Raw genomic sequence first — 27,239 nt, forward strand, 5'->3', positions numbered from 1 at the left:
CAGCTTCTCCCTCTCCCCCCCACCAGAGCGAGTATGACAAAAGGTCAAGTGAATATGCAGTTCCAGGCAATTCCTTTCCAGCTTTAAAAGCAAGACACAGAAACCAGTTTTGCAAAACACCAAGTCTATATTTACATCCACATGTAATAATATACTCAACTAAAGTGAAATACATCATAAATTAAATGAGTATTGCGCGCCTACTGCTTGACAACTTCCGGTTCCAACAATTAAAATAGAACAAAATGGAATGAAATAAATACATTTTAAAAAAAAAATCAACAATTTGTACCTCTATATATGCACTGTTATTTCCAAAGACATACAAAACCAGTAGTATCCCAATAGTTAATACTGATGGGCAAAGTGTGTTCTGAAGCACAGGGTGGTGCTGCTGTGGAATAGAGTCTTCAGGTCTGTTTTTCCATTCCAACCCCAGAGATACCAAGATTTAAAAAAAAGCCTTGAAAAACTGTACCAGTATGAAGGGAGATTAAAAACAAACAAGCCTTAGGTCTGTTTGCTGAAACACGTTAAAACCCAGCCCTGCACAGAGGAGCAACCTCAGACCCCCTGGCACAGGTAGGACAGGGACAGCCACGGATTCTATAAACTCATGGAGAGATCAGGCAAAAAAAATAGATCAACCATTTTCCAAGTGAATTCATCTTCAAAAAATAGGCTATAAAAGTGCAAAACTAGGAAAACAAAAATCTAGATTATGTACATATGGCTCAGCTTATGAACAGGAAAACAGGTCAATAGTGTACAATTTCCTGATACACAGCACTTCATTCCATTGCCAGTTCACAGAGACAGCAAAAATAGGTCCCATATCCAGGAACTAAGACAGACAACTGGAACATCTCAAGTTGCATAAGGCTTCTACATTTTTGCTATTTTACATTTGCTGTATGAGGGAAGAGAGCAAAACGAACAGTGCAAAATATTTCTTTTTTTTTGTTTTGTTTTACTAAAATATATGGAAGTCAAAGCCAGGTCCAGAAGGAGTTAACTCTTAACTACAGGTTTCATGAGGAGAAACTAGGAAAGCAAGTCAAAATATGCAACAGTTCTGCTTTACTGGCTGGTAACTGGCCATCTTCCCTTTACAAAATTTAAACTGCATGTGCATTAGAAAAAACTCTTGTTGTCTTCACAAAAAAATAAAAGGAGATATTCTCCCATTTACAGGTTATTTCTCACTCATTTTAAACACCCAGCAGATGCTAAAACTTGACATCAAGAAGCTTCCAAGCACAGTTAATAAGGCTCCACCAGAGCCACATCCCTTTTGAAGTCTGGAGATCCCATATTCATATTGCAAGTCCTGTTTGTGACTTTACAGCTTGGACAAAGGTGCAAAGTAGTTTTTTTCTCTAAATGTAACTGTGTGTGGAGCTTAGTACAGAACTAAACCTCTGCAACACTCAGAGCAGTACGTTTCTCAAGCCAGTCCCAGGGATTTTCTGCTGCAAAGTTTTGGGAGAGACGTTTGAGAGGCTTCTCTGAAGAACAGCAGCCAATGCCAAGAGAATAATCCAACCACACTTCAGGAAATCCAAATGTCAAGTATTGCCTCATCCTTGCATTTAAAAACATGCTGGAAACAAGCCCAGAGGACCAGAGCCCTCCAGCACGTCGTGGTCCTCTCACACATAAGGCAGATCAGCACAATGTCAGCACCGTTGCTTTCGTGTTCACAACATTTATAAACTGGACAGTTTCAGACAGTTTATTTGGAAGTTGTTGTTAAAAAAAAAGAAACAAAACAAAACAAAACAAAAAAACTAACATAGTTCAACAGGGAAAAAAAAAAACCCAGATGAGAAACTTTCACTTTTATCAAAAAGGAGCATTAAGCCAACAGGATTTCATCTTCACTATTTACAGGTTACCTGAGGTGCAACAGTATATATTCTTTCAAAGAGAAACTCTTCAGCAGCGCTCAAGTATGTAAAAATATAGTTCCTACCTAATATTTGGTCAATTCATTCTAATGAAAAATACTCAAGAAGTCAATGTCAAGATATACATTCTCCACACACCTTCATAACCCAATTGTTTAGACTACTTTTTATGGCTATTTGGTACAAAATGTTAAAAGAACCGATATTATAAAACTGTAGTGTTTCTATATACAGTACAATCACAGCTTAGTTCAGTAGCTTTCACCATTTTCTCTTCCTCAGGGGATGAACTGCAGGTATAACTCCATAAAACATGCATTTGTGTCCTTAGGCCTGGGGGAAAAAGAGGGCAAAAAAAAATAAGTTTGTGGCACATAATTATAAAATAGTACAGCACATTTTCTCAAGGAGCAGCTTTAAAACATAAAGAGAATTTCTTCCACATTCTTGCTCAGTGTATTTAGGAATTGGTATTGCCATATAAGGTCTGCATATTTAATTTTCCAAATAAAAGCTGGCAATCAAGTCTACTTTGGAAGATACTCAGCCCCAAGTAGAGCTACAGGCATGAAATTGAGTTAACTTAAAACATCACAACTGGACACAAATGTGCTTAGTAGGGACAATAAATGCAGTGAGATTAGAAGAATATCAAGAAATAAAGCAAAGTACTTTAAAAGCTGTCAACTAGATGTCAGATAGCTCTGTGCAGACATGTAAAATCTTTCCATAAAATAGTGTGTGCTGGTCCAGGTGCTACAGCATTCCAGACACAGCTCCTTAAATTTGAATGAGGAAAATTATCTGTAGCTCTAGGTTTGAAAAAGGCCCACAGATACATTTATTTATTTATACTCTTACAGAGCACTTGTCTCCTGAGCAGTGGAGGGGGTTGGTGAGTTCTCAGACAGGCACAGCACTGAGGAGTTGGAGCACAGGAATTCCCAGCACCAGGATAAAGCTTCTCATTGACCTCTTTCCCCCAGAGGCTACACCCACCCCTATGTCAAACAGAGGGAAAACTACTTGGAATAACCCCTCCAGTACAAAGAGAAACTGTGCAGGAGCTGTCAGGACACCCTCACCTCTCCATGGAGCAATCCCCCATGAGGTTGTGTTTGGGGCAGGGCTCAGGCCCCAGCAGGGGTAAAATGAGCAGTGTCTGCATTCTCAGGAAGGATTCACCTCCATTCTCAGGAAGGACCAACCCATAACCTCCCACAGGACTCAGCAACTGTGATCACAGGCACTTCCTCTCATTTCTAGTTCTCCACAACATGTTCTCCCACCCTCCAGGACTGACTTAATTTTGACTTTCTGACTAAACTTTGACTTAACTTTGAACACTACCCACTGGTATTGTACCTAATTAATACGTTTATCTTGTTTTAGCCCTCCCATTTCTTTCCAAAAAGGAGCATCTACCTCCTTATTACACACACCATCACTACTATTCAAAACAACTCCTGCTGCTACACCAGCACTTGGTTGAATTTATAAGAACAAGGGAGTTTGTGTCTTTTCAGCTGCTGTGGTTCAGACTTTCACAACCTCTCATCAAGCTGTGCAGCACCTTTGATGCCACAAGAACACAAAGCAAGATTTGAGCAACAATTAGTTCAGAAGGTTTGTTTACCTTTTCTTGAAGGATTTAATTCTTCTTGTCACTGGGCCTGAAGTGTGAGTTCCCCACGAAGGGCTCGTAACTCCTCCTCTGCAGGAGGCTGCTGGGTAAGTGTTGGTAAGACACTGATCTCTTCCCTGGAAAAAAATAATTTAGAGGAATTAGAATTATTTCCTGCTAAAATGTCAGGTCTACATCAGCATCCAGGTTCCCAAAATACCACAGATGCCTCAACAAATCATCTCATCACCAGGCCTCAAGACATAGATATTCCCAGTCCTGATTAATGATTATGTGAAATTCACTGTCCAGAACAAATACAAGGAGAATGAAAAGTATTAATTTAACAACTTTGTGCTAAGCTTTATAAACATAATGTCCATCTCCAGATTTCATTCATTTTATTTGCAAGAAAGACATTGTTTTGCTTAACTCATCACAGCAGAGGCCTCACCTAAGGAGGTGTGAGTGCTGCAGGACATTCTTGTACCTTGATGGCTACAGATCCAGTGCCTGTATTGGTTTGAAAACTCAATTTTTGAATGAGTATTTGAGAGGAAAACTGGGGATACTTCATTGTTGCCATCACAGATTATATGGCACTTGTGACACTTTAAAGAGTGTTAATATACATTTTCTTGAAGCCCTTTGTTAAGCAATTTTCAGTCCAGTATACAGGTAGTTTCATGTTTATCTGAGACCATTAATTCAGATTTATAGATGTGAAATCAATGCCTGTTCCATATTAAGTCTTACTACCTCAAGCAAGCAGTCAAAAACACTTCATAAAACTAAGGAAAAAAGTCCAGAATCATTACTCCCACAGGATACAAAAAGCCCAACTGCCATCCATATTCCATGGAAGCTTTAAATGCAGCATTGGGAAAAAAAAAGCCAGCAAGCTTTAATTAAATTAAAATGGCAAAGCTAAATTAATATTTCAACAGAATCTAGGAAGCCATTGGAGTGTGTCACGAGCAATTGTCATTTAATTTGCAGCCTCTGCCAAATCAATCAGCCAACAGGTTATCCCTGATAACATGTTGCCATTGCAAAGGCAACTAATTTGAAAATAACACAAAGTGAGTGGTTTCAGAATGTTCCTGTCTCTTCAGGGCAACACGGGATGGCAGAGCTTACAAGCAATAAGGGAAGGCATCGTGCCTTAATCAAGTTTGCCAAGTGGAACATATTCTCATGACAACTTGATCCAGCATTTAACATGCGACATAACGTGTTCACGGGACCTAAAGAATGTTGCCACGAGGCACAGGGGCCCTTAGAAAAGGGGTTTGACATCGTGTTCTATAACATCACCAGAGTTCAATAAAAAGAGTGCGGAAAGCTGCAGGTCTGCACCTGCAGTGCTTTGCATGTGGTGTCTCACAGAACACAGCTCTGAGGAGCTGAAACTCTTGACAAACAGTTGTACTTTGGCTTTTGAACCAAAAATAAAGAGAATTTGCAGGAACTTTTATCTTCAGTCTTCACTCACAATAAAACTCTAACACTGAGAGGTTTGCTGGCTGCTCCCCTGTACCCTCTCAACAACTGTCAAGGTTTAGGTTGGGTTCTTCTAGGCAGAATGGCTGGAAAACTAAGACATTAACCTCATAAACCTACATTTTTTTCTGTGTTTGTATTATTTACATTTTTATTGTTTATATTTTATTTATATTTATTTACATCTTATTGGATAGGGCTTTTTATTGAAGTTGCTAAGAAACCCCATGGGGGGGGCTTGCTTTGCAAGTCTTTCCAATGTAGGTAACAGCCATAAAAAGTTGCTTTCCTTCCTCCCTGTAACCAACAATGAAATCTTTCTTTCCATGACAACAACCTTTGTCAAATTAGTTGCAGGCACAGTTTTGAGAGCTTTAAGTAACAAGGAATAGTGGAGAGTTCTTGACTCCAGGGTAGTTCTCCAGGCTTGCACTAAAGAGGAGGCAGAAAAGCCATGGAGGTTTCTCTGGCAGACAGGTGGAGCTTCCAAAAGGAGAACAAGGTGGATTCCAGTGAAGTCATTGTTTAAAAATAGTGTTGCCTGAACTGCTGCTTCAGCAGCCTGGCCTGGCTGGGCCTGCTGACACAACAGGAGCATCTCCCATCCCCACACATGCTGCTGGCCCCCTCTGTTTCATCCTCTCTCATCACCAGCACCATTTGTCCTCCTGCCACCCCTGGGCACTCTGCGCAAACCCAGAGCCCAGTTTACACCCCCACAGCAGCTGCTGGTCCAGCTCAGGGCACACAGACAATGCTCTTCACAAAATCAGCCCTTAACTCCACAGCTTCCTCAGTGAGCCAGCTGGGGTGTAGGCTTTCCTTCATCCACTCCCCACCCAGCCTGGAAACACAACTGGGACACTTTCCCTCATCCTTCCAGAACCCACTGGGCAAGCCTGGATATTTATATATAAATCTGATATATTTTTGAAGCCCTCAACCTTAAAACAAGCAAACAAAAACCAGAACAGAGTTAGCACATATATTTTTTTGCCCCATAACTAAATGTAGATTTAGTATTTTGCAGTTTGCTCTGACCTCAAGTAACACACCCCTGGCTTGTTACGAGCTCAGACTACTTCAGAAGAGTAACTTTACTGCTTCCAGAGAATGGGAGTATTCAGAGTTCAGGAACAGACTTTAAGACTACACAGCACACACACACACACACTATTCATTTTTATAGTAGGATCTTCATTTCAAAATTCAAAGTCCTGTATTTGTAGCTAAGTCCATGCTGACCTCAGCTCCAAGTCATAAATACCACCTTCTAGAAATAGTCAGACAACTGCTTAAATATCACCCAGCACCTTTTAATCTTGGCCTCCTGCTAAGTTTTGAAAATGCTGACCGAGAACAAAACACAAAAAGCATGTATTTCATAGAAGTACCAAAGTTTTCCCAATACATCACAAATCATTTATCTCTGCTAGGCCCAGGATTTTCCACAGAGCATTACTACACCATAATTACAACAGCAGAAACCTGTTGTCCTGATTTAACAAAGTATTCTGTTCCTGCTAAAAACTAAACATTAAAAAACATCACTGAAGAACAGAAGTATAAGATTTAAATCATAGTTTTATGATCTGCAATACATCCTTTTCTGCTATTGAAGGGAACAATTGTCCATGACAGCTTTCTCTTTTTTTTTTTTTCTTTTTTTGTAAGAAGTTTTATTAATATTCCAGATGGTTCAAGACTTCTGGTACATTAAGCAGAAAGGTTCATTCCATATCCTGGATTAGTCGACATGTCTGGAGCACTCTGATGAGCAAACAATACATGTTTGCTATCAGAGCCCCATGGCAGGGGGGAGGAGGGAACCTGAGGAACTTCAAATCCCTCTTTAAAATTCATCCCTTCCTTGCCTAATTCCCCAAGCCAGGAGTTTGCTGAACCTGGATTTTAAATTTCAAGTCCGAGCACTGACTGGACTTAGTGGAACAGTGAGTACAGCTTTATTTTCTGTGCTTCAAGGTGGGTACAACACATTTACACTCCACTCCCCTCCCTCTGTACCAGTGCAGGACATTTAAGGAGGAAGGGGACACCGTACCTTCTCCTGTAGAGCTGGTCACTTGGCCATTGCTGGATCCACAGGAACTGTACAGTGCCCCAGAGCCATATGGCTCGTAGGGTTTGAGAGCAGTCAATGCACTGGGAGGATCAGCATCATCTGAATTCAGAAGCCTTTGTTTGGTTGGCAAAGCAGAGGGTGCAGGTTTGGTGCGAGGGTATTCCTGAGGTAGCAGATTTGCATATCTGTTTGCAACACGAAATCTGCTCATTTCGTATCTCATGTAATTGGCCATGGGAGAGTCCACGTGGTCAACAGCCACCAGGGTGGGTTTCACTCGTTTGGAAGAGGGTTCACCATAGTCTAGGTTCACATTGCTCCCAGATTTACTACAAAGATAGTCCCTTCCTCGATGACAAGCCCAGGCAGGTTCATTTAGGTGAGAGTCAAGAACCCCATTCATGCTGCTGCTTATCAGACCAGACTGAGTCACTGGGGCACCCAGAGCTTTTATCTTAGATTCAGACCTTTTTACTCTGTCCAGTACTGGAGAGATGCTGGGACTGGAGTGCACTTCTTGCTGAGGTTGTCTGTAGTTGTTTGCCTGAGCTCCAATATTACTTGGCTGTTTATGAAACTTGAGGTTATTGGGGGCTGTGCTGCTCGACTCGGTCGCTGAGAAGAGAGGGGCTTTGTTCTGTGCAGGGGGACATTGTTTAGCTTTCCCTGTTTGCAATGGTTTCTGCTGTGTAGATGAGGAAGTCTTATTTTTATTGGAAGGAGGAGACAGAGGAAGCACATCTTTGCCCAGCAGAGCTGGGGGACACCCCGTGCGCCGGGCCTTGGTCACGGCCTTCGTTCTGTAGCCGTTCTTGTTAACGGTGTCGGGGTTGTACTTGTGCATCAGCCTCTGGTGCATCATTAGGACTTCGGGGTAAAAAGTCCTGTAAGTACAGAAGGGGCAGGTACTGGGTGCTATCAGGCCTTTAGTTGCAACCACTGAACATTCTTGTGAAGTCTTGCTGGATAAGTCCAAGGGCTGCTCGTGACAGCTCGCGACAGGTTTGTGTTTGTAGCTCTCGGTGCACTCCTGCACATCATCCACATTTTTTCCACCAATAAAAGCACAGATATACTGGACATCATCTTCCTCTGATGCCACAGAAACCTTTCTCTCTCTTTTATGAGGAACATTAAGCTGAGCTTCCTTTGTTTCCTTCTCAGCCTTTAGTTTTTCCACATAAGCAGTGGGCACGTTCTCGGGTATTTGATTGGAATTGTTACAAAGAGAACCTTTGTTCGATTCCCTGGAATTGTTTTTGATTTTTAAAAAGACTGTGCTGCCTATTGCATTGCTCAAGGACAGAACTTCCTTTTGCTGCTTGGCAGGTGGGCAGCTCTCAGCATCTTTGGCACCATCAAAAAGCCTCTTCAGGTTTTTGGTTTCTTGAGCACCATCAGCAGCCAGCGAAAGCACCGTCTCCTGATTCCGTAATGAAACTTTGCTGTCACTTTTCACGTCTGCTGCACTGTCACCGTGCCTGTCCTTGTGATGTCTCTCTAAGTGATACCTCAGTGAAGTTTTCTGTGCTGCTGCATACTCACAGAATTCACATTTGTATGGTTTTTCACCTGAAACACAGTTTTATCAGTAAATAAATGTGACGTGATTTGAACACAATAAAACACACGGGAATAACGGAGACCCTAAAACAGTAAACCAGATTTTTCTCTCCCCTTCTGCAGCCCAAAACCCATTTAAATAATTTAAACAACATCTTTTTGCTCTGACTAACTACAGTGACATCTTCTGGTTGCAGTGGAGAGATGTTTCCCACACAGTTGGCCACGGATGGAGATGGGAGCTGACATGTTTGGCAGAGATAAGCAAGAAGTGTAACTGTGGGTCAACTCCAACAACTTGTAGCCCTTGATCATACCACAAGTGTGCTATTCAACAACACCAGTGGCACAGCTCACCTATAAATAGAGCTGCTTCCCCAGAAACAGGGACAGGCAGAAGTAAAAGAGTTTGCCTGGCCAGAGAAAAAAAGGAGTTGAAAAGCAGGCTCAGCTTTTCACAGGTAGTAGCAGCTGGCAGACAAACAACTGAATACCTGGGAAACAGGCTCTTTTAAAAAATTAAAACCAAACCCCAAACTTGTTGCTACACTGCTAAAAGCAGAAAAAAATTCAAATTTTAAAACGTATTGTGTTTTTAACAATACCTGATGCAACGAGTTCCATTCAAAAACATTTATACTTAGGTAAATAATTAATTCTAAGACATTTTATTGCAATTATAATATTTTTTTTAGCGTTGGAGAAGACCTCGTTTTTAATATCAACAATTTTAAAGCTAACTTCTGTTTTTCATTTTAAAAAAAGTGGATTCAGCAGGCTTCCTTCCCCTCCCACCAAGGAGAAGCCCCCATTACCTGTATGAGTTCTGAGATGAATGTTGAGGTAATAATTAGAGCGAAAATACTTTCCACAGTAGCTGCATTCTCTGGAGGTTCCAAGGGTTTTAACTTTTGTTCTTTCCAAACTATCTTCATTTTTATCTTTGGGAAAAAACATAGGTATATTATTAAGAGCAAATGCAGTCTTGTTTAAAACAATAACTATTTTTAACTGGGTTTTTTAAGAAAAAGACCACAGAATTATGAACTGCTGTCAAATCCTATGGTCTACAAGTATCTTTTGTTCTCATCTCAAAGCACAAGAGTTAAAATATTAAAAGTTCTGTTTGTGTCCAGGAGCTGTGGCTTGTGACTGAACTGAAGGAGCCCAGAGAACAAGATGCAAAACTATGGCTCAAAGAAGAAAAAAAGTTCTCTTTACTGACCTACAGGAACTTGATGGAGAATGGCCCATCTCAAAAACTCACACAGATTATAAACTGCACCAGTTTACTAAAAGGAGTGCTTGAATTAGTGTGAGAATCATAATTCTGAATAAAAATGTGCTCTGTGCACAATGGCCAATCACAAGGAGGTGTTTCGGGGAAGGGGGGCAAAGAAATAGATGTAAGTTTGTATTAATTCTAATAGTAATATTATTTCCGTGCTAATCAGCGGTGTATCTATATAATAGCATCTTTAGATTTGATGAGCAATCTTTCCCTAGAAACATTAATGCTAAAGCTTGGAGAAATATAGACAGGGCAGTGGCCCGGGTGGACACGTGTATTCCAGGAACAAATCCAGGGATGGCCAGGTGGTTCCACTCGAGTGCAGCTGCAGCAGGTGCCACTGGAGGGCGGCAGGGACAGGGAAATGGGAGAGAAGAGCTCTCCCAACACCACTGAGCAACGAGACTCTGCTGGCAGGTTCAGTAAAAACAGAGACAACTTCAGCTAAACACCCAAGTCCAACCGGAAACCAGGAGAAGGAAGGAGACCTTTGGCTTGACTAAGACTGCAGCCGCTTAACAGATCGAGGTTAAAACAGTTCTTTGAGGTTCCTAAGTGTTGGAAAGGTTCTCTAGTGGAAATGCTCCTTTGTTTGGCTCAGCTGTGGCTAAGCCGAGCTGTAGCTGAGTTAAACAAACACATCATGTCTCAATAGCTGTGACTCAGCACCCTCACACCGAAATCTGCTGTGCTTTAGGATAAGACGCCGAGAAACAAAACAAGCACGTTAGCATTAGGTAATAATTCCATTCCTTTGTTACTGGAGGCAAAATAAAGGGCTGCACATTACCAGAAATGGAAAAGTCAGCCCTGTGTGTGTGCCAGGACATTCTGTACGTCGTGTCTTTCCTTGAGATTATGCAAGTGTCTGTTCTTTAAATGCCGACTCGGAGCATGTCACACACAGGAATGTGAGATTAGCTGCAATCTTTGCTATCCCTTTCTGTCCCCAGACAGGCAATCTTTTTCAATTAAGGAATCATTCAGTATCACGTGCTTTTCCAAGACACTGTGACATGCAGAATTAATCCTGGGTAATGTACAGATGGAGCCTATCCACTCTGTCAGCAACCCTTCAAGGAGGAGGACTTAAATATATACCTTACACACATGTCCACATATTAACAGCCTGCACGTCCTTGCACAATGGATTTAAACTTGCTGGCTCTGACATTTAGGCTTTCAAGTTACTTCTGTTCAAAACAAACACAGAACTTGCAGTTTGACAGAAAAAGTTTCAAATTATTCTTTGCTTCTCGGGGTCTTAAAACCTGCTGGAATCGAGCACTGAACATTTTCTGCCCTTACGAGATGCAGGGGGGAAAAAAAGTGGAATTGCAATAATTTCTTCAGAAATACTCTGGGTAAAGAAGGGATATGCAACACTCCAAAGCATCCAGTAAAGAGAGAGAGAAGAGGTGAGTAAACAGATTAGACTTTTCCTACACTGATTGTTATCAAGGCTATTTCAGTGATTCCAGTAACTCATAACTGCAGGAAAGCCCAACAAAACTTTGAAGACCTCAAAAATGGCAGCATCCAAACCTTTCCTTTCCCTGTCATTTTTCTCTTTTCCCTTTCCCCCCACCATAACATTTCCCATCTAGTTTTTTAACATTTCCTACCAAGTTCTGACCAGATAACAAAGACACAATGCATTCTTTGGCTCTGAGGAGTTCCTAAACAATTCAACATCAGCTACTTCAGACTCAAGTGCTCCAAACTCTCCTCACCTAAATGAATTGTTTCCGAGAGCCCGTCTTCAGATCCATCTTCGGAGCCTCCTTCCATTCGCTCTCCTGCTCCGTTTTCCTCCAGGTTTGCAATTATATCAGCACAGAACGTCCTGGAAGCAGCTGAAGTCTCTCCCTCAGCCCTCCTGTCCCTCTTGTGCACCCTGGAATGAAGGACTAGCTGGTGGTATGTTCTGAAGGCTTTCCCACACTCGGAGCAGTGTGTTGGTTTCTCTTTGTTCTGGGATGATTTAGAATCCATCTCCATAGAAGGCACTTCACCACCTGGATGTTTCAGTTTGTCTTGGGTTAAGTTACCATTCCCTGCGTAACTGTTTTTATTTACTTTTGACTTCCCTGTAGTTTCAGCCTGGCTACCTTTATTTGCATTCCAAATTTCACAGAGTTCTTCTTTATCAGAAGATGACTCATCATTGTCTGTACTTCCTTCTTGCCCCGGTTCTTTCACTTGGCCGTGGCCAACTGCAATTTTCCCTTTGGTAGCCAGCTGCCACGCTTGGTACGTGGTGAAAGGATCCAGCTCAGCAATCCATTTGGCAGGTTTCTGCAGTTTGTCCTTATCTGGAACTGAATTTGGTCTCAAGTTCAAGAACTGGAAAAATTCCTGGTGTTGAGATGTTTCTTCTGCATTCACTTCAGCAGTCACTTGGGGGCTTTCACCGTTGGCTACTGATTCTTTGGTGTGCACTTTGCTGTGCTCAATTAGAGTCTCTTTATTGTGAAATAGGAAACCACAAACCATACAAATTTTGTAAGGTGACGTTACATTTTCAGTTACATGCTCCTGCACCACCTCATTTATTGTTACGGGGCCTTCAGAACCTTGTTGGTGTTTGTTTCTTGAGCCAGGCTTTCCAGTGTGCGTCCTCATGTGATTTTTGAGGAACCAGGGCTCTTTGAATCTTCGTCCACAAACGTTACACCAGTACGTGAAAGAGTCTTTATGCTTTTTCATGTGTGCCTCAATGTCAAAAGCTTTGTCAAACGTCTGCCCACAAACCTTACAGCTGAGTTCTTCGCTGTCCTGCTCATTGTTTGGTGAAGGCAGGTTGGTCCTTACCTGACACTTATCCAGAGGGCTGAGATACTCTGCCTCAATCCTCAGGACAGCCGGCTCACACAGCGTGGGCCTGTGCTGGGTTAAAACGTGCTTCCCGAGCTCCTCAGGGTGTTTGAAGGTCTCATCACAGAACATGCAGTCCAGGGGCATGCAGCCCTCAGCCTGCATGAGGAACTTCTCCTGCAAGCTTTTGTAGGAAATGGTGTTTGTCCCTTTTATTGTCATGGAGGCGTCGCTGTTGTCCATCTGTGCCCCCACGGTACTGGCTATTCCGTCCGGCCCTTCCATGTATGCCAGGAGGGGCTGGGTGGGCATGATTCCTCCCTTCTCTGCCCTCTTACATGTCTCACTGGAAGGCTGCAGTTCTTTGGGAGTGCTCACTGATCACTATAAGGACACTTGTAGAGTTCTCCAACATGTGCTTACAAGTCTGCTGAGCTGGAAAACCTCCGCCAGGAAAAGGTGTGTTTTTTTCCACGAGCAAAAAATTATTCTCTTTCAGCTTTATGTGCTTTCACACATCACTGCAAGTGCATCCGTGGGGTCATTCAGTGATGGAATGAGGTTTTTTTATTGAGTTGCTTCTTCAGATTTTTCAAGTTTACAGATACAGTCAGTTGCACTTAGTTTTGTTGCACAAACATTTCAAATAGTTGCATTGGGCAAAAGACACTCAAGGCCAAGTTCAGTGCCACGAAGAACTCCAGCACCTGGAAAAGAGAGAAAAGAGTCAGTCAGACTTTTCCAAAGAGAAGGATTGTGTCCCAAATAATGAAAACAAGAGGGCTGAGAACTACCAAGTGCTTTTGAACACAGGAGGCATATTTTTAAGAGTCAAAGAGGGACAGCTAAAAGGCACTATGGTCACTTTTCTACCTTCCACACTTGACCATCCCTCTGTTCCATGAGCGGGGTTTTTGTGTCACAACTGCTACAGAACAGCAATAATTTGTCTCTTCTAAACCTGTTCCAACCCAGTTATATAAAGCTGCTGAAACCATATTTCAATACACTCCTGAATTCACAACAGGCAAACATAGCAAGCCCAAGTAACCTTTCCTTGAACCGGTGAAACCACCGTAAAACTTTGCTTGTTTGTCCTCTAAAGGCTGTTGAGCAAAGGACTTTTTTTTTTTTTTAAGACCAGACAGCTTGGAATCAGCTTTTACAGTTCTGGAACACAGGAAGTGTCAGCACAAATCTTTGTATTAAGGACTATTCACTAGTACCACTCTCAGAGCTTTTCCTATCACCCACAAATTTACAGTGTCAGTTTGGGGCTGGTACAACTGGAACATCTCAAAGTCTGATATAAACTGATACAATTTCTTGAACAGTATATTAATATTTAAATCACACAAGAAGCCAACTACTACGTTTTTAAAAGAAAACTCCTCTACTTTCAAATTGCACACAACAAAAAAGGTGCTTAATTCATTTTCCTCACAAGGGAAAGATTCCACAAGACTAAAAAGGGTTATAATGTAGTTAATCACAACTCCAATTTAAATCTCCAAGTCTACTAAAGTTATAATGTCTGCTACCAGCAACTCACCACTCTGGGCTGACAAATTATAGTTGTTTGGAGTTCAGGACTCCACTTGATCAAATTTCTGGATGAAGGAAAAGTCTAGCAAACTAATACAAGACTAATACAAATTGAAGAAGAATCACTCAGAGACAAGACACATTTCCAGATAAATGAATATCTAATGAAAAGAATTCATAAAAAATCTGACTCAAACTTTCAAAAGTATCTCCTAAGAGCCAGTGATCACATGACTTGAATTAATATGCCCCAAAACAGGAGGAAATTATTGTTGCCAGTTGCTTGTCTTCTATTTTTCTGTATCTCCAGAGCTTACAAGTGTCTTTCCTGCCCAGTCCTCCAACTCAGGTTTAAACAATGAGCACATTCCCCTAAGAGGGAACAAGCCCCTGACAGGCTGGTGCCAACAGAACCTGGATTTTCTTTTCTAACTACACCCTTTCTCCCCATTTTCAGGTTTATCACTGCCATGATTAACACTTCCTCCTTGCATCATGACTCAAAAATCTCCTGTAACAGGCAGGTTCAGGCTGTAGGGTGACACTTCTACTGCAGCCTTTGCCTTTGTCCCTTCCCTACTCACTTCTGACTTTCATTCTCTCCCTTATAGGCAGCTGGAGAAACTATAACCAAAGTTTGAAGCTGAAGTATTCAAAAAGCTTTCCCTTTTGTAAAACAGAAGGAAAAAACATATCAAAGGGTGCTGGTTAGCATGTTTTACTTCAAGTTTCAACTTGCCTTTTTGTTCTATTTCTACTGTAGTTTTAAGAGGTATTTTTTTTACCCAACAGGATAACATGCTGCAGCAAAGCTCAGTGACTATCTGCCTGAAAATAATTTTGTTTCAAACCAAAAAAAGAAAAAAAGAAAAAAAAATCCAGGCAAGATAAAAAAAATGGAACAAGCTTAGAGTCAACTGCATTTTCTTTCCAAGCCACAGGGAAGCGCTCTGCAAGAACAGCTGTAAGAATCATCCCACAAAAATGCCTACAAGAGGCATTTCTGGAGCATGAGGGCAGATCCAAAGGCCAGTGCCTAATGTCCCAAATAGAATTGCTGGAATTTGTCATCCACTACTTCCTTAAAACTGTCTACAAACACAGAAAAAGCCAATTAGGGTTGATTACGCTCCCACTTTGCTACACTACAATATCCACACAACAGAGAAACGAGAATTAAGTCACTGCAGAGAGGAAACAGATTTCAAAAGCAGCAAAATCCACACTTAGTGCCTTGTTCTCCACAGTATTCTGGGATGAGGTGAGGGAGAGCAGAGCTCCCTCTAACAGGGACCACCACACCCAGCTCTACTCAAACCCAGCCTGGGATGATACAAACACCGAGAGCCACGTCCTTCAAGATTTATCAGAACTGAAGGGACAGGCACAGATCACATCTAGGGAAGGCCCCAGGTTGGTCACTGGTGTGTGAAAAACACACCTCAATCAATAATGTTTTCTCTGGTAAGTCCTTTAAAAATGGGTCTGTTTCAACCTCAGCTGTAAAAAATTAAACCTGTCCTCAGAGTGTACAATGAACATGGGCCATGAGAGGAGTTCCACAGGAGTCTGGGTCCCGTTTCATTGGGCATCAACAGGTTTGAACAAGCCCCTTGGAGACTTCTTCCATGGTCACAGCACTTTGCAGCCCCTCCACCAAGCTGTGTTGGTTGCTCAGTGCTTTCCAAGCTTTTAATAGAGGCTCTGAACACTTCTGAAGAACCAGCCACAGCTCATCCTCTAGGCAGCACTGCAAAGCAGAGCAAGATATTCCTGTTTTTGGAATCTCAAATGCCTATTTGCAGTTCAGGCAACCATTGCTCTTGGATATACAGGAGACAGTACCCATAGAGGGGGAAAAAGACTGCAGGTAGCATTTCTGAAGGAAACTGCAGATGCAACTAGACAGAATTATATTTAAACTGAGAGGAAAAGAGAACAAAACTACTGGAGTCAGGAGGTGAGTTAGAAAGCTGTAGTCTTACTCTTGTATCTGGTGATTACACATCTCACTCTGATTAGGTACATGGCTTTTACAAGCAGGCAGGATTTTAGGCTCTTGTTGTTTAGACAAGCCAACACACGCTGGAACTGCAGCCCAAATATCTACACCAGGATTTTATCCATTAGTAACAAACCTTTCTTCCTGCTGAAGATAATGTGCCTTGGATTTGAGGACCAAAAATGCTGATTAATCACATTCCTGTTATTCAAAACCCTGTAGGCAGCAGGAAAACTGTCCAGAGTTGCCTCAATTGTTGCTTCCTTGGGAAAGTGGACAACGTGTGGGTTTGACCAACACTGTCTGTGGCTGGAGGTCTGTGCATGAGCTCCACAAAAAACACACAGTACCTGGGTTTCTGCTGTCATCTTTCACTTTCAGAAGACCAAAGAACAGACACCCACCAGAATCAGAGATATGAGGAAAGGAGCAGAACAAAACAGGAAATCCTTCCTTCCAACAGCTGAAAAGCCGTAACTTTGCTCCAGATGAACTCAAGGTTAAAAATAAAGAATGACTTGTCCCTCCTCACTAGAAAACTTGAGTTCTGCCTTCCCTGCCCTATAAATGTCACCATGGACCTCACAGCCCAATCCAAGACCCACAGGCTCCAGGGGCTGCTCCAACACTTTGAGCGGGGCAGGAAGAACCTGCCAGGACTTTTCCTGGCGTGGTCCATCCAGAAGTGACAAATTCCTCTGAGTTCCAGGATGCCACTTATTGTACTTCGCCATTCCAACAGTGCAGAGCCTGAGCATTCAGCAAACTTCAGTTCAACCTGAGTCATATTTGGCTATAGGGCCTTTAGCCAAGTATTTCAGCAGGTTCACAGTGATGCCCATTGCATTTATAAACACCACAAAACGTGTATAAATAAAGACTCCACTGGACAGATGAGAACATCTTGTTTTCACTGCACTTGCCACACAACCCAAGAACCACACCAAAAACCTGCTGCATATAAATGGATTATTAAAACAGAGAAAATTTTAATTAAGTGCCTGTAGAGAAATTTCATTTCTTTTTATTAAGTTACACAACCAAAGACAACATATTACAATCTCAAAGATTTCTTTGGGAAATGACCTATCAGGAGTAATTTTATTGCATTTCTACTTCCTGCATTTCAAAATTTCCATGAATATGTAATAAAAACTCTCGACACACCTTTCAGAGAATAGCAAAGTCTAACCATTGAATTTCCCATTTTAAACATTACAGAGCACTGGGAACGAAAGTTGCATTCCAAGTCTCAGGAAAAATATCTATTCCTTGCTACTCCTGTGCTGGCAAAACTATTGTTAAACTGTAAAAAGCAATGGGGAACAATTACAGAAGTTAAAGTCGTTGCTGCAACACTTTCTGAGAAACAGAAGTGAGAAAACTACTCGAGTTACAGCCAAATTCAGGACACTTGGTTACTGCTCTGCACTGGCAGACACAGCCTCAGACACAACCACCTCACAAACTCAGAGATTCTCAAATTCAAGGCCAGCAGCAAAGATATTGTTCAACAGATGACCAGTTTCTTTCAGCTGCTGCAGATCAACCACCTTAATTTTCACTGTGTCTATCAGACTTGAGAAACTTTCATGTAACTCTCAACTCCACTTAAAAAAACAAACAAAACCAAAAACAAAACAACAACAAAAAAAACCCTTCAGCTTTCCTCACGTTTCAAGAAGTTTCAGGATATTAAGAGTCATTTTACACAAAATGTTCTTTTCTCTTGGTATGTTTATAGCCCAGAACATGTTGCTGGTAAATGGATTTTACACTGCTGATTGCTTAATGGAAATTACAAGTTAAACACCTTTTTTTTTTTCTCGTTTCAATCTACAAGTTTTGCCTTTTCAGAATAGTTGTTCCAGTTCTACCTGAGGAACACAACAAATTTGTTTTATTTAACATGACCTTTTCGTCATTGAGACCACAAATAAAAGCTACCTTCTGAATATTATCTGTATTGTCTGGGCACAGCTGTATTGAGGTATAACACTGATCACAGGCAGAGGAGCTCATGCATAACTAAATACATAAATAAATCCTCAAATAAAACCTGAGCTGAGACTGAATTTATTGAGAGCATTTCTTTTTAATATACATTTCTATCACTGCATTAAGCTAAGTTGCACCACACCTGGCACACACAAAGACATTCAGCAGAAAATACCATCCCTAAACAGTTGATAGGAACATCCAAGAGCTCCAAATTTTTGGGATGGCACCTCCAGTGCCCTGGGCTGTGCTTGGAGAACCCACCAGTGACACCAGCCCTGTCCACAAGCTCCTACACTTACAAAGTGAAGCCAAGTGTTATTGGGAGTTTCTGATTTACCACTTGCTCCAACACACGAGTCAGATTTCCAAAATCCACAGGGAGGAATTCCAGGTTTGTCTCTCCAGGCACCAGGGGTTCATGGCAACCACTGAACTTCCTCTCTGCGTTTCAGAAGAACAGTGTGGATGTCACACCTCGGGCCATCAGGTGTTTTCCCTTGTGAGACAGAAATGCCTTTTCTCCCCCAGTTTAAGAGAAGGACAGTCCCTAAAGCCAGGGAAGATGATGCAGTATTTGCTACATAGGATGTGACCTTATTTCTGACAAAGTACACGACTGAAATGACAACACTGGGAAGTTGTAAAAGCCTGCCCAGATAAAACCCGATTTTGCAGAGCAGCACAGAACCAATAACTCCTCATCACTGGCTGTTCCACTGCTTTCTAGGGAGGGGAAGAGCTATCCCCTTCCACCTTTTAACAGGGGATCATTTCACACAACTTCCCAGTGTGTTCTCTGCTAATGGAGGAGCACGTGAGTAAAACACCTTTAGCTGCTTCTCATCCTCACCGAGGCTTTTACACCAACTGCTCAAGTACAGAACTGTTTTTAAATACTTTACCAGTTCAGCCTGATAAAGAACCAACACTTGTAAAGGAAATGGAGATCTAGGGGGAGGAAGGGGAGGAAGAGAGTTGTTTGTTTCAGTTGCAGGAAAGATCAAAATGAAGATGTTCAGGTTGAAAAGAGAACATAAAAGATGACCCTAAATTGGAATTTCCACTCCCTAAATCTGCAAATTTAAGTCCCCCTCGTTAGTCTTCATCCTTCAGGCTTGAAGATTTCAAAGTTATCCTAAACTTAAACTCTTAGGGGGGGTTTTCATGGCTTATCGTTTTTATCCTCTCTAAGAGAGCAGCTCAGTTACAGTCCCTTCTAACAACACTACAGAGATTCCCAACACAGTGACACCAAGACAATTCACAAAACCAGACACACATCCAGAATTCAAGAATGTTATTATCCAGGCATTTCTGCACACGCACTTCAGAAAGATTTTGGGTGGAAAGCTCTTTTACAGTCAGATAAAAGAGACACACATGCGAGTCCAGCAAACAGGATTTTAATCACCAGTGGAAAATAACTAGTAGTTAATAATGAACAATATTAGGAAAACTCCCTCCCCCCATCTCAGACATCTATACTAATAAAAACAAAGGATATCCTCTCTCTGAGAAACCTTTTCCTGTGGAGTCCCTTTTTCTTTAAGGCTATATGTCTACCAGTGTTTTGGCAGAGGATGGATGAGCTCAATGTGTCTCCTCAGTGAACTGAAAGCCTCTTCTATCAAAAGATGTAATTAGTCCTTTTAAAGCAGGGAACATATAAGCTTGCATCATTTTGCACATGTTTTTCCTCCACTGAGCAAGAGCAAATATAAAAGAGACTAATTCTTGGCATTAAAGGAGGAAGTGCTACAAATAAGTATTGACTTTTAAAGTTCAGAAGGACTGCTCTAACTGCCAGATTTTTTTCCTTTTTTTTCCCTGGGATTAGGAGAGAATTTCTCAGGAGCCACAGAACCAAAGTGTACTTTAGACAAGGTGAAGTGGCCAATACCTGTTGTAGAAAGGCTGAAAGACACAGGAGTGATCCTATTTGAAATAAGTCTGGGCCACATTTCACCACTGCTACAGGATGATGCAACTTCATTAAATCAAGAAGTTACATGCACTTAAACTGGCAGTGACCCCTTACCTTACAAAACAGTTTACTGTTCTCTCCACAGCAGGTAAAGGCTCTCTGTGGAATGAGTGATACATTTTTATTGTTGAGTCAGTCTCACCTTACCTAGACAGCCTCATGTGTTTAGTCTTGGTTTTCATTTAAAAGGAGATATTTTCAGAGACCTTAAAAGGAAATTGGACTTTTTTACTTCTTGGTAGAAGGATGTAAGGTCTCTCCAGTAGCCACAACTCCAAAGAAGTGGTAAATTCAGTTTACCAAATTAGACTTAATTCCTTATTGCTCAAGAGCCAGGAGTTCCTCCAGAGCAATTATGGACAAGTTGCATCCCTTTGGGCAGCAGAGGTGAAATAACAGGAAAAGAGATTGTTTTACTATTCCTGTATTTGAGACAAGTGGTCACTTCCAAAGAGTTCCCTTTGTTAAGGTCATAAATCTGCCCCACTGCTCTCACCTGGTTTCAGCTCTGAATCCAACTCTCACCCAACACACTCAAACCACTGCACAGTGGCAGGAGAAGCAGCAATGTCTGGTTCCTCTTCTCTGCAGAGCACTTGGAAGTGGCCACTTTCAAACACATCCACAATTAGGGATTTGCAAAAGTCACTCTTGGAAGATGGAAAAAGGTACCCGACCCAGGGAAAAGGCATTCACTTGTACTCCAGTCATCCTGGACTAGCATCTGAAGGTACTAAAATATAAAAGTGATAGAAACAGACACTTCCAACAGCTGCCTCCTTTCTCCCATGCAGGTGGGAGATCTCCCAGAGACCCACAAATAAACCTCTCTAATTACCCAGCCCTGCAGTCTCTCACCCCAGAGGGCTGCAGGGATGTATGAGATCATGTATCCAGCATCCTGGGCTTCACAGGGCCAAAGAAAGGAGAGGCAGCACCCACAACAAACTGACCTCAACAGGCAGAGTCATGTACCAATTCTTTAAGCATAAGAAAAGGTTAGAAAGGAACAGGAAAATTAAACTGTGATTTGGGCTTCTCTGGACCACTTTACACCCATTTTCCTTACAATGTACTCAACATCAGCCTTTGGTGTACATTGAATTTTCTTCCTCCCGAGTGGCAAAAGAGAGAAGAGGCTGACAGAACCCCCAAGGTTTCACCCCACCAGTTCTCAACTATCACAATAAAGTATAAAAACAATACAAGATCCCTCCTGTAGCTCATGTCAGAGGCAAACTGTACTGCCTTTACTCCACCGAGAAATGCCCCCGTACCTATTGCACATAAACAAACTCAGACTTTGATACTTTTAGTTACATAAAATCTTCAGCACATAGAAAATCACTACCCAGTCAATTATTCACTTCTACTTGGATGGTGTTCTGCTCAAATCTTGAAGTCACACTGATCTACATAGATTTCCCAGCATATTCTGACCACATTTCCTCTTGTACTTTCTTTTGAAATCCTCAAGGCAGCCTGATAACCAGTTCCATCCCCTGCAATAAACTGAAGGCATTGTCTTTCCAAACAAGTGTGGCACCTATATTTTTGATTTCAAACTCATTTTTTTCCCAGCACATAAGTTCTTTTACTTTGAAATTGAAAGTCTGCTCTTATCACGCCACTTAACTTGCTGCCCCCCTTATAAAAAAAAAAAAATGAGGAAGAATCAAAAGCTAGATTTATGATAAGCTATAAACTATGCTCTGACCAAAGTCATGTGGTTATAACAGTAGAAGTTTGAATATATTTTCCCCAGTGACGTACGCCCACGTTTGGCATAAACAAGTTTCATCAGCAACAAAAGGCGATTATTTGGCAATTTCACTGAAAAAAAAAACAAAAGTTGATCGCTAAAAGCAAATTATTTTGAGAGAGCAGCTTTCTCTCTAGAGGTGCACAAAAACCTAGGGAAGGCTAGGCTGAGAAAGTGTGCTTGGGGTTTTTTAATCCTCTAATGCAACATAGTATTGAGACTCTCACGTAGTTGGTCATATCCTTTTCCTTACTTTTGTGTTCAGCTGCAAATCTCTCGTGGTATGAGTCACATCTCCCTCACAGCACACATACAGTAGTCAGCAGAATCCCCTGAGCACGCTCAGGCACCAGGAAGAAAAACTTTTTTGTTCCTAAAGTCACCTTAAGAAGGGAGGGGGGGAAGGTGTCACGGGTCAGCAGAAACGCCCCAAAGAGCGGTTGGAAAGGAGCGCAAGTTATGAGATGTGGAAAGAGGATCTGCCTGGAACGCTGAGGCTCCAAAGGCACAGCCCCACAAACAAGAGGCTGAGCTGGCACATGGCAGCCCCGCTGCAACCCAAAGGCACCGGCCGGCTATATTTAAAGACAATACCTCAACGGTTAAGTATTACAGCGTTTTAAGTGAGATAAATAAGCATAAGACACAGGCAAATATCCTCGCTTATTTAATCATCCTGAAAGCAGCGTGGAAGTGTGAGGGGGAGTTCAAAGGTCAAACTCTTCTTTCAGCTTCTTGCAAAGAAAAGAAAGCTCAGCCCATTTTACCTTGGGGAAGGGGGGGCTGCTCCTTCCATATGCCAGCATTTCATAACACAGGAAAGAGGGAGTGCATTTACATACCCACTGTATGGAATCCTTTACCAGGACAATGGATTCCAAATCAAGGTTCAGGTTAGAAAAGAGCTGGGACAACAAAAAGTCCCCAAGAACAAAGGGAAGTTAAAATGTACTTAACGTTTCCCCCAGAGCTTCTTAATTGCAAACTCTCGGATTTTTTGTAACTAAAAGTTTACTGTAATCACTCTTTTGAAAGTCTAAGTGAAACCCACAGTTCCCTTTTAAAATTATTTTCCCCTGATCGCAGTAATTACTTAGCACTTTGTATAAAATATGCTATCAATCTATCAACATAGTTCTAAATGAAAACATAAGAGAAGATATTTCTGAAGATTAGAAAAAAGTGCTCAAAAAAGGAATGTTTTTGAGTGTGATCTAATGAAAGGGGAAACTAGAATCAAGTAACCTTTTGTGTAAGACAGTCTGATAAAAAGGTGCTAAAGTTTATTATTTTCCTCTTTCTACCCCCCACCCTAAATCTTGCTCTCCCCACCCCTACACCAAAAGAAAGCAAACCCAAAAAAACATTATTCACTTAAAGAGAAAAAAAGAAATCCTCTAATGCAAAGCCTGGAAGCCATTCTCTAAAGACTACTTAATGTGAAACTTTGTTTACAAGATACAAATATAGCCTCCTTACCACACTCAAAACCAGAAAACATCCACTTATTTAAAGAAATGCTTTTTCTATTTAGATCAACAAGGACGTAGGTATTCATTTTAATTTTAAATTCGGCCCCAACAGTGCCATATGAATGTTTTAAACTCATCTATGATATGCACTGTTTGAGAATGTTTAAACAAAGGAAGTAGGAAAAGCCTTAAAATACACAGCAAAACTTAATGGCTTCAATTTTTAAATATATACTGATTGCAGCATGGCAAAATCATTCTCTTATGCTCACAGTCAGCCTTCAGAAAGAATAAGTGCAGTCAGCGGAGTAATTTGTCCCACTGGAAATTCTGTATAAAACATCTACCTAAAATAAACAAGGTTCGCAGCAAGAATCGTCAGTTGCCATTAAGGACACACCTTAAAGTTCTTACCACACAGTAACTAAACAAGTACAAACTAGTGGTGACTGTTTGCTACTTTTGTCTTAAAAGTTAATGAGATCAATTCACTGCTCAGTATCAGACCGTCAGATCATTTTCTTCAAAATGCGAAGAGACAAACAAGCCCCCAGCGCGAACATCCAGTGTTGACTGGTTGATGTGTTATCAGCCTGAGGTTCTTGGGAAGGCGACTGGAAATATTCGCATTTAAACCTGACACCACGTAATGCTAAAAAGGTAAAATGCTGAACTGCTCAGAATCTGGAGCTCTGGTACTGGAAGGCAGCTGTTGTTCCCCTGCCTTTTCTTTTGTTGTGCTTAATCTCATGTCAAGTCATTCAACCAACTCCAAAGCGATGAAGACATAATTGAACAACCTTAACTAAAAACTGATCTACTGTTCCTAAATAGCCATATATGCCGTTGAGAGATTTCAAAGAAAGAAAGAAAAAAAAGCAAACATATGAAAAAGAATCCATAGAATTTACATCAGCAACTCTGGTGCATGCAGAAGAGTTGCTTGGCTGGAGGCCAAGCCAATCAATAATCACTGTAATAGCCGCGGTTCTAAAGTTATTTGTTTTTCATATTCATCATCCCAGCAAACTTAAAAGGCAAAACTTGAAAACTCAGACACTGATTTCAAGAACGAGCTGCGAGATCTATAACCCAAGTATTTTGCACAGCATTACAATATTGCTCATTAAAAAAACATGTTGCAGAAAGATCAGTGATCACAAAGCCACATTCCTGCTACAGATCTTAAAATATTGACTCAGTTACAGAACTAGTAAAGGGGAAGAAAAAAAAAAAACCCTCCTCCACCCTCTCCCTCTTCCCTCCCCCTCTGCCAAAGAATGCAGTTTATCCTACTTATTTGCAACTGTCCTTTTCTATTATCCAAGGAAACGCTGAAACCTCAGTGTGGACATCACAAATTAAAGTCTTAGTCGTATTCCCAAACCTACAGTTAATAAGAGCTCCTAAGAGCAATAAAACATGGCGTTAAAGCATTTGCAAGCCATTGTCATAGCCCTGTGCTCTTATACCTTTGCAGACACAGAACCAGCCCCCAACCAAGCCTGTGAGCACTGGTCAGCAAGTCAATGCCTGCTATTCAACTTGTAGTTAGGCGTTTTATTTCTGTGTCTTCCAGATCATATCACTCCTGCATTTCACGGCCTAATAAAATGTGAAGAATGATATGCTCCCTCTCTCCCCCCTCTGCATCTGAAACTGCGTTATTTCCCTCTCTTCTTTCTCACATATTCTTACAAAAACTTCCCTTTTCACATACTTCTATAAGAAAATATTTCACTGCAGCTACACTTCAGTTCCCATTTCTATTTTCGATTTTCACTAGATTCTTCTGCTCCTGCCTCCCCCTCAAACCCACTGGTAGAAACTGATGTAGTTTTAAAGCTCTCAAGGTCATTTCAAAAATCAAAAAAAAAAATGTTGCCATAAAAAAAAAACCTTTAAACACGCAAACCCCCCAAACTAAACCCTTTTCACATTCAAACGCCTTTCATCAGCAGATCAATAACCCAACATAAAGATTTTTGTTCCCCTCCACTTCAAAACTATTACACTTCAATTCAAATACTTACAGGGAGTCACACAGCACATTTTATGGGATGGTTCATTAGAGAACATACAGACCTTACTTGGCTGCAGGTTTTCTGTGTGAGGAACAAACAAACAAACAAAAAAAAATCCTCACACCCCAAAACACAAAGTCCAGGGGGTATCACGGAACAGGAATGAAATCCAATCTCTGGATATTCTAGAATTTTATTGTCCTCGCCTGGCAACCTCTTTTGTTGTTCAAGAAGTCAGTTGAGGCTTATTTATTTATTTTCTAAACTTCCTATTCCTCTTTAAAAAAAAAAAAAAAAGAAGAAGAAAGAGAGAAACACGATGCTAAAGAAACGATCACGAGAAGAAATGATCGGGAAGGGTTCGGTCTTCAGAAGACAAAGGTAAATGAAACAAAAACTGGCAAAACGGATCAATAAACTTTTCATTAACAACCCCCCCCCTCCTCCTCCTCCGCCCCATGAGCCACTTACTACAAATCCTTCTTCCAGGAACATCTTTGACTCACAAAGAAATAAAGTCTCTCCTCGCTCCGCACACCCCCGACCCCGGCGGAAAATCCCCCCCAGACCCGGCGGGGCTCGGGGGGGGGCCGGGTGACCCCCCAGGTGTGGGGCGGGAGCTGCTCGGGGGGTGCGGGGCGGGGGGCCAGCGGCGGCACCGGCGAGGGACAGCGGGGCTGGGGCGGGAGGGAGCGGGGGCCGGGCCGGGCCGGCCCCGCCCGCCCGGCCGGGGAGGGGGCGGCGGAGGGGCCGGTACCTGGCGGCCGGGCGGGGGCCAGCGCCGGGCACACCTGGCACGGAGCCGCCGGCCCCGAGCCCCGCACCTGCCCTGCGCCTCCTCCTGCTCCCGCTCCGACCCCGCGCCGGCTCAAGGGGCGCCCGAGCCCCCGGTTCCTCACAGGCTGTGCGCCCCAAACCCCCTCACGCACCCGGCGCGCAGCGGCCCCCCGCCGCGCTGCCTCGCAGCCGGCCGCCCTCACGGCAGGGGCCGCCCGCGGGACGGGGCTGCGGCTCGCCCGGGTGTCCCTGAGGGGGTGTGGGTGGGGGGTGATGAGGGGCCCCCCGCAGGTGCCCCCGCGCGGCCTCACCTGCGCGGTGCCCGCCGCGAGCGGGGGGGCCCGAGCGGGGCCGGAGCGCGGGCAATGTTTGTAAACGGCCCCGCCGCGGCTGTTGCTCGGGAGCGCGAGGACATGCCCCCGCCGCTGAGGACACGCCCACCGGGCTGGGGACACGCCCCCTCCTGTGGACACGCCCCCGAACCTGGACATCCCCGTTGTTGGCCACGCCCCATTGTGGCCACACCCCTTGCCCGATTCGCTCTCTGATTGGCCTCACCTCTGTTGGCCACGCCCCCACCTCGGTCGTGCCCTTCTGGACACGCCCCTCCGACCACGCCCCTGCCGCCTCAGCCCCTTTTAGGACGAGGAGCAATGGCCATAAATGAAACACAACAAGTTCCACCTCACGTGCGGACCTCAGGTTCCCACAGGAGGAAGAACTTCTTCCCGTGGAGGTGGCAGAGCACTGGAATGGCCGCACAGGGCGGGCGTGGAGTCTCCCTCTGTGGAGACATCCGAAACCCACCTGGGCGTGTCCCTGTGTCACCTACCCCAGGTGACCCTGCCTGGGCAGGGGGTTGGACTGGGTGATCTCCAGAG

The 27,239-nt window shown here is 42.8% G+C and overlaps 1 protein-coding gene across 2 annotated transcripts; it reads right to left on the minus strand.

Moving 5' to 3' along the window:
- Window positions 1-104: 104 nt before the first annotated feature.
- ZNF217 (zinc finger protein 217) lies at window positions 105-26,145 on the minus strand. 2 transcript variants are annotated; one of them, XM_018073895.3, is made up of 6 exons: window positions 26,053-26,145; window positions 11,708-13,498; window positions 9,499-9,624; window positions 7,100-8,692; window positions 3,547-3,671; window positions 105-2,243 (listed from the first exon to the last, which is right to left on the minus strand). In XM_018073895.3, the coding sequence occupies exons 2-5, from the start codon at window positions 13,101-13,103 to the stop codon at window positions 3,562-3,564; spliced, it is 3,225 nt and encodes a 1,074-aa protein (XP_017929384.3). In that variant the 5' UTR covers window positions 13,104-13,498; window positions 26,053-26,145; the 3' UTR covers window positions 105-2,243; window positions 3,547-3,561. The 2 variants fall into 2 exon arrangements, with proteins under 2 accessions (XP_017929384.3, XP_008931264.4); XM_008933016.4 differs by lacking the exon at window positions 26,053-26,145 and having other exon boundaries at window positions 11,708-13,615.
- Window positions 26,146-27,239: the final 1,094 nt, after the last annotated feature.

The sequence above is a fragment of the Manacus vitellinus genome, unplaced genomic scaffold (assembly GCF_001715985.3).
Source record: "Manacus vitellinus isolate BGI_N305 unplaced genomic scaffold, ASM171598v3 scaffold_26_pilon, whole genome shotgun sequence".
Taxonomy (NCBI): domain Eukaryota; kingdom Metazoa; phylum Chordata; class Aves; order Passeriformes; family Pipridae; genus Manacus; species Manacus vitellinus.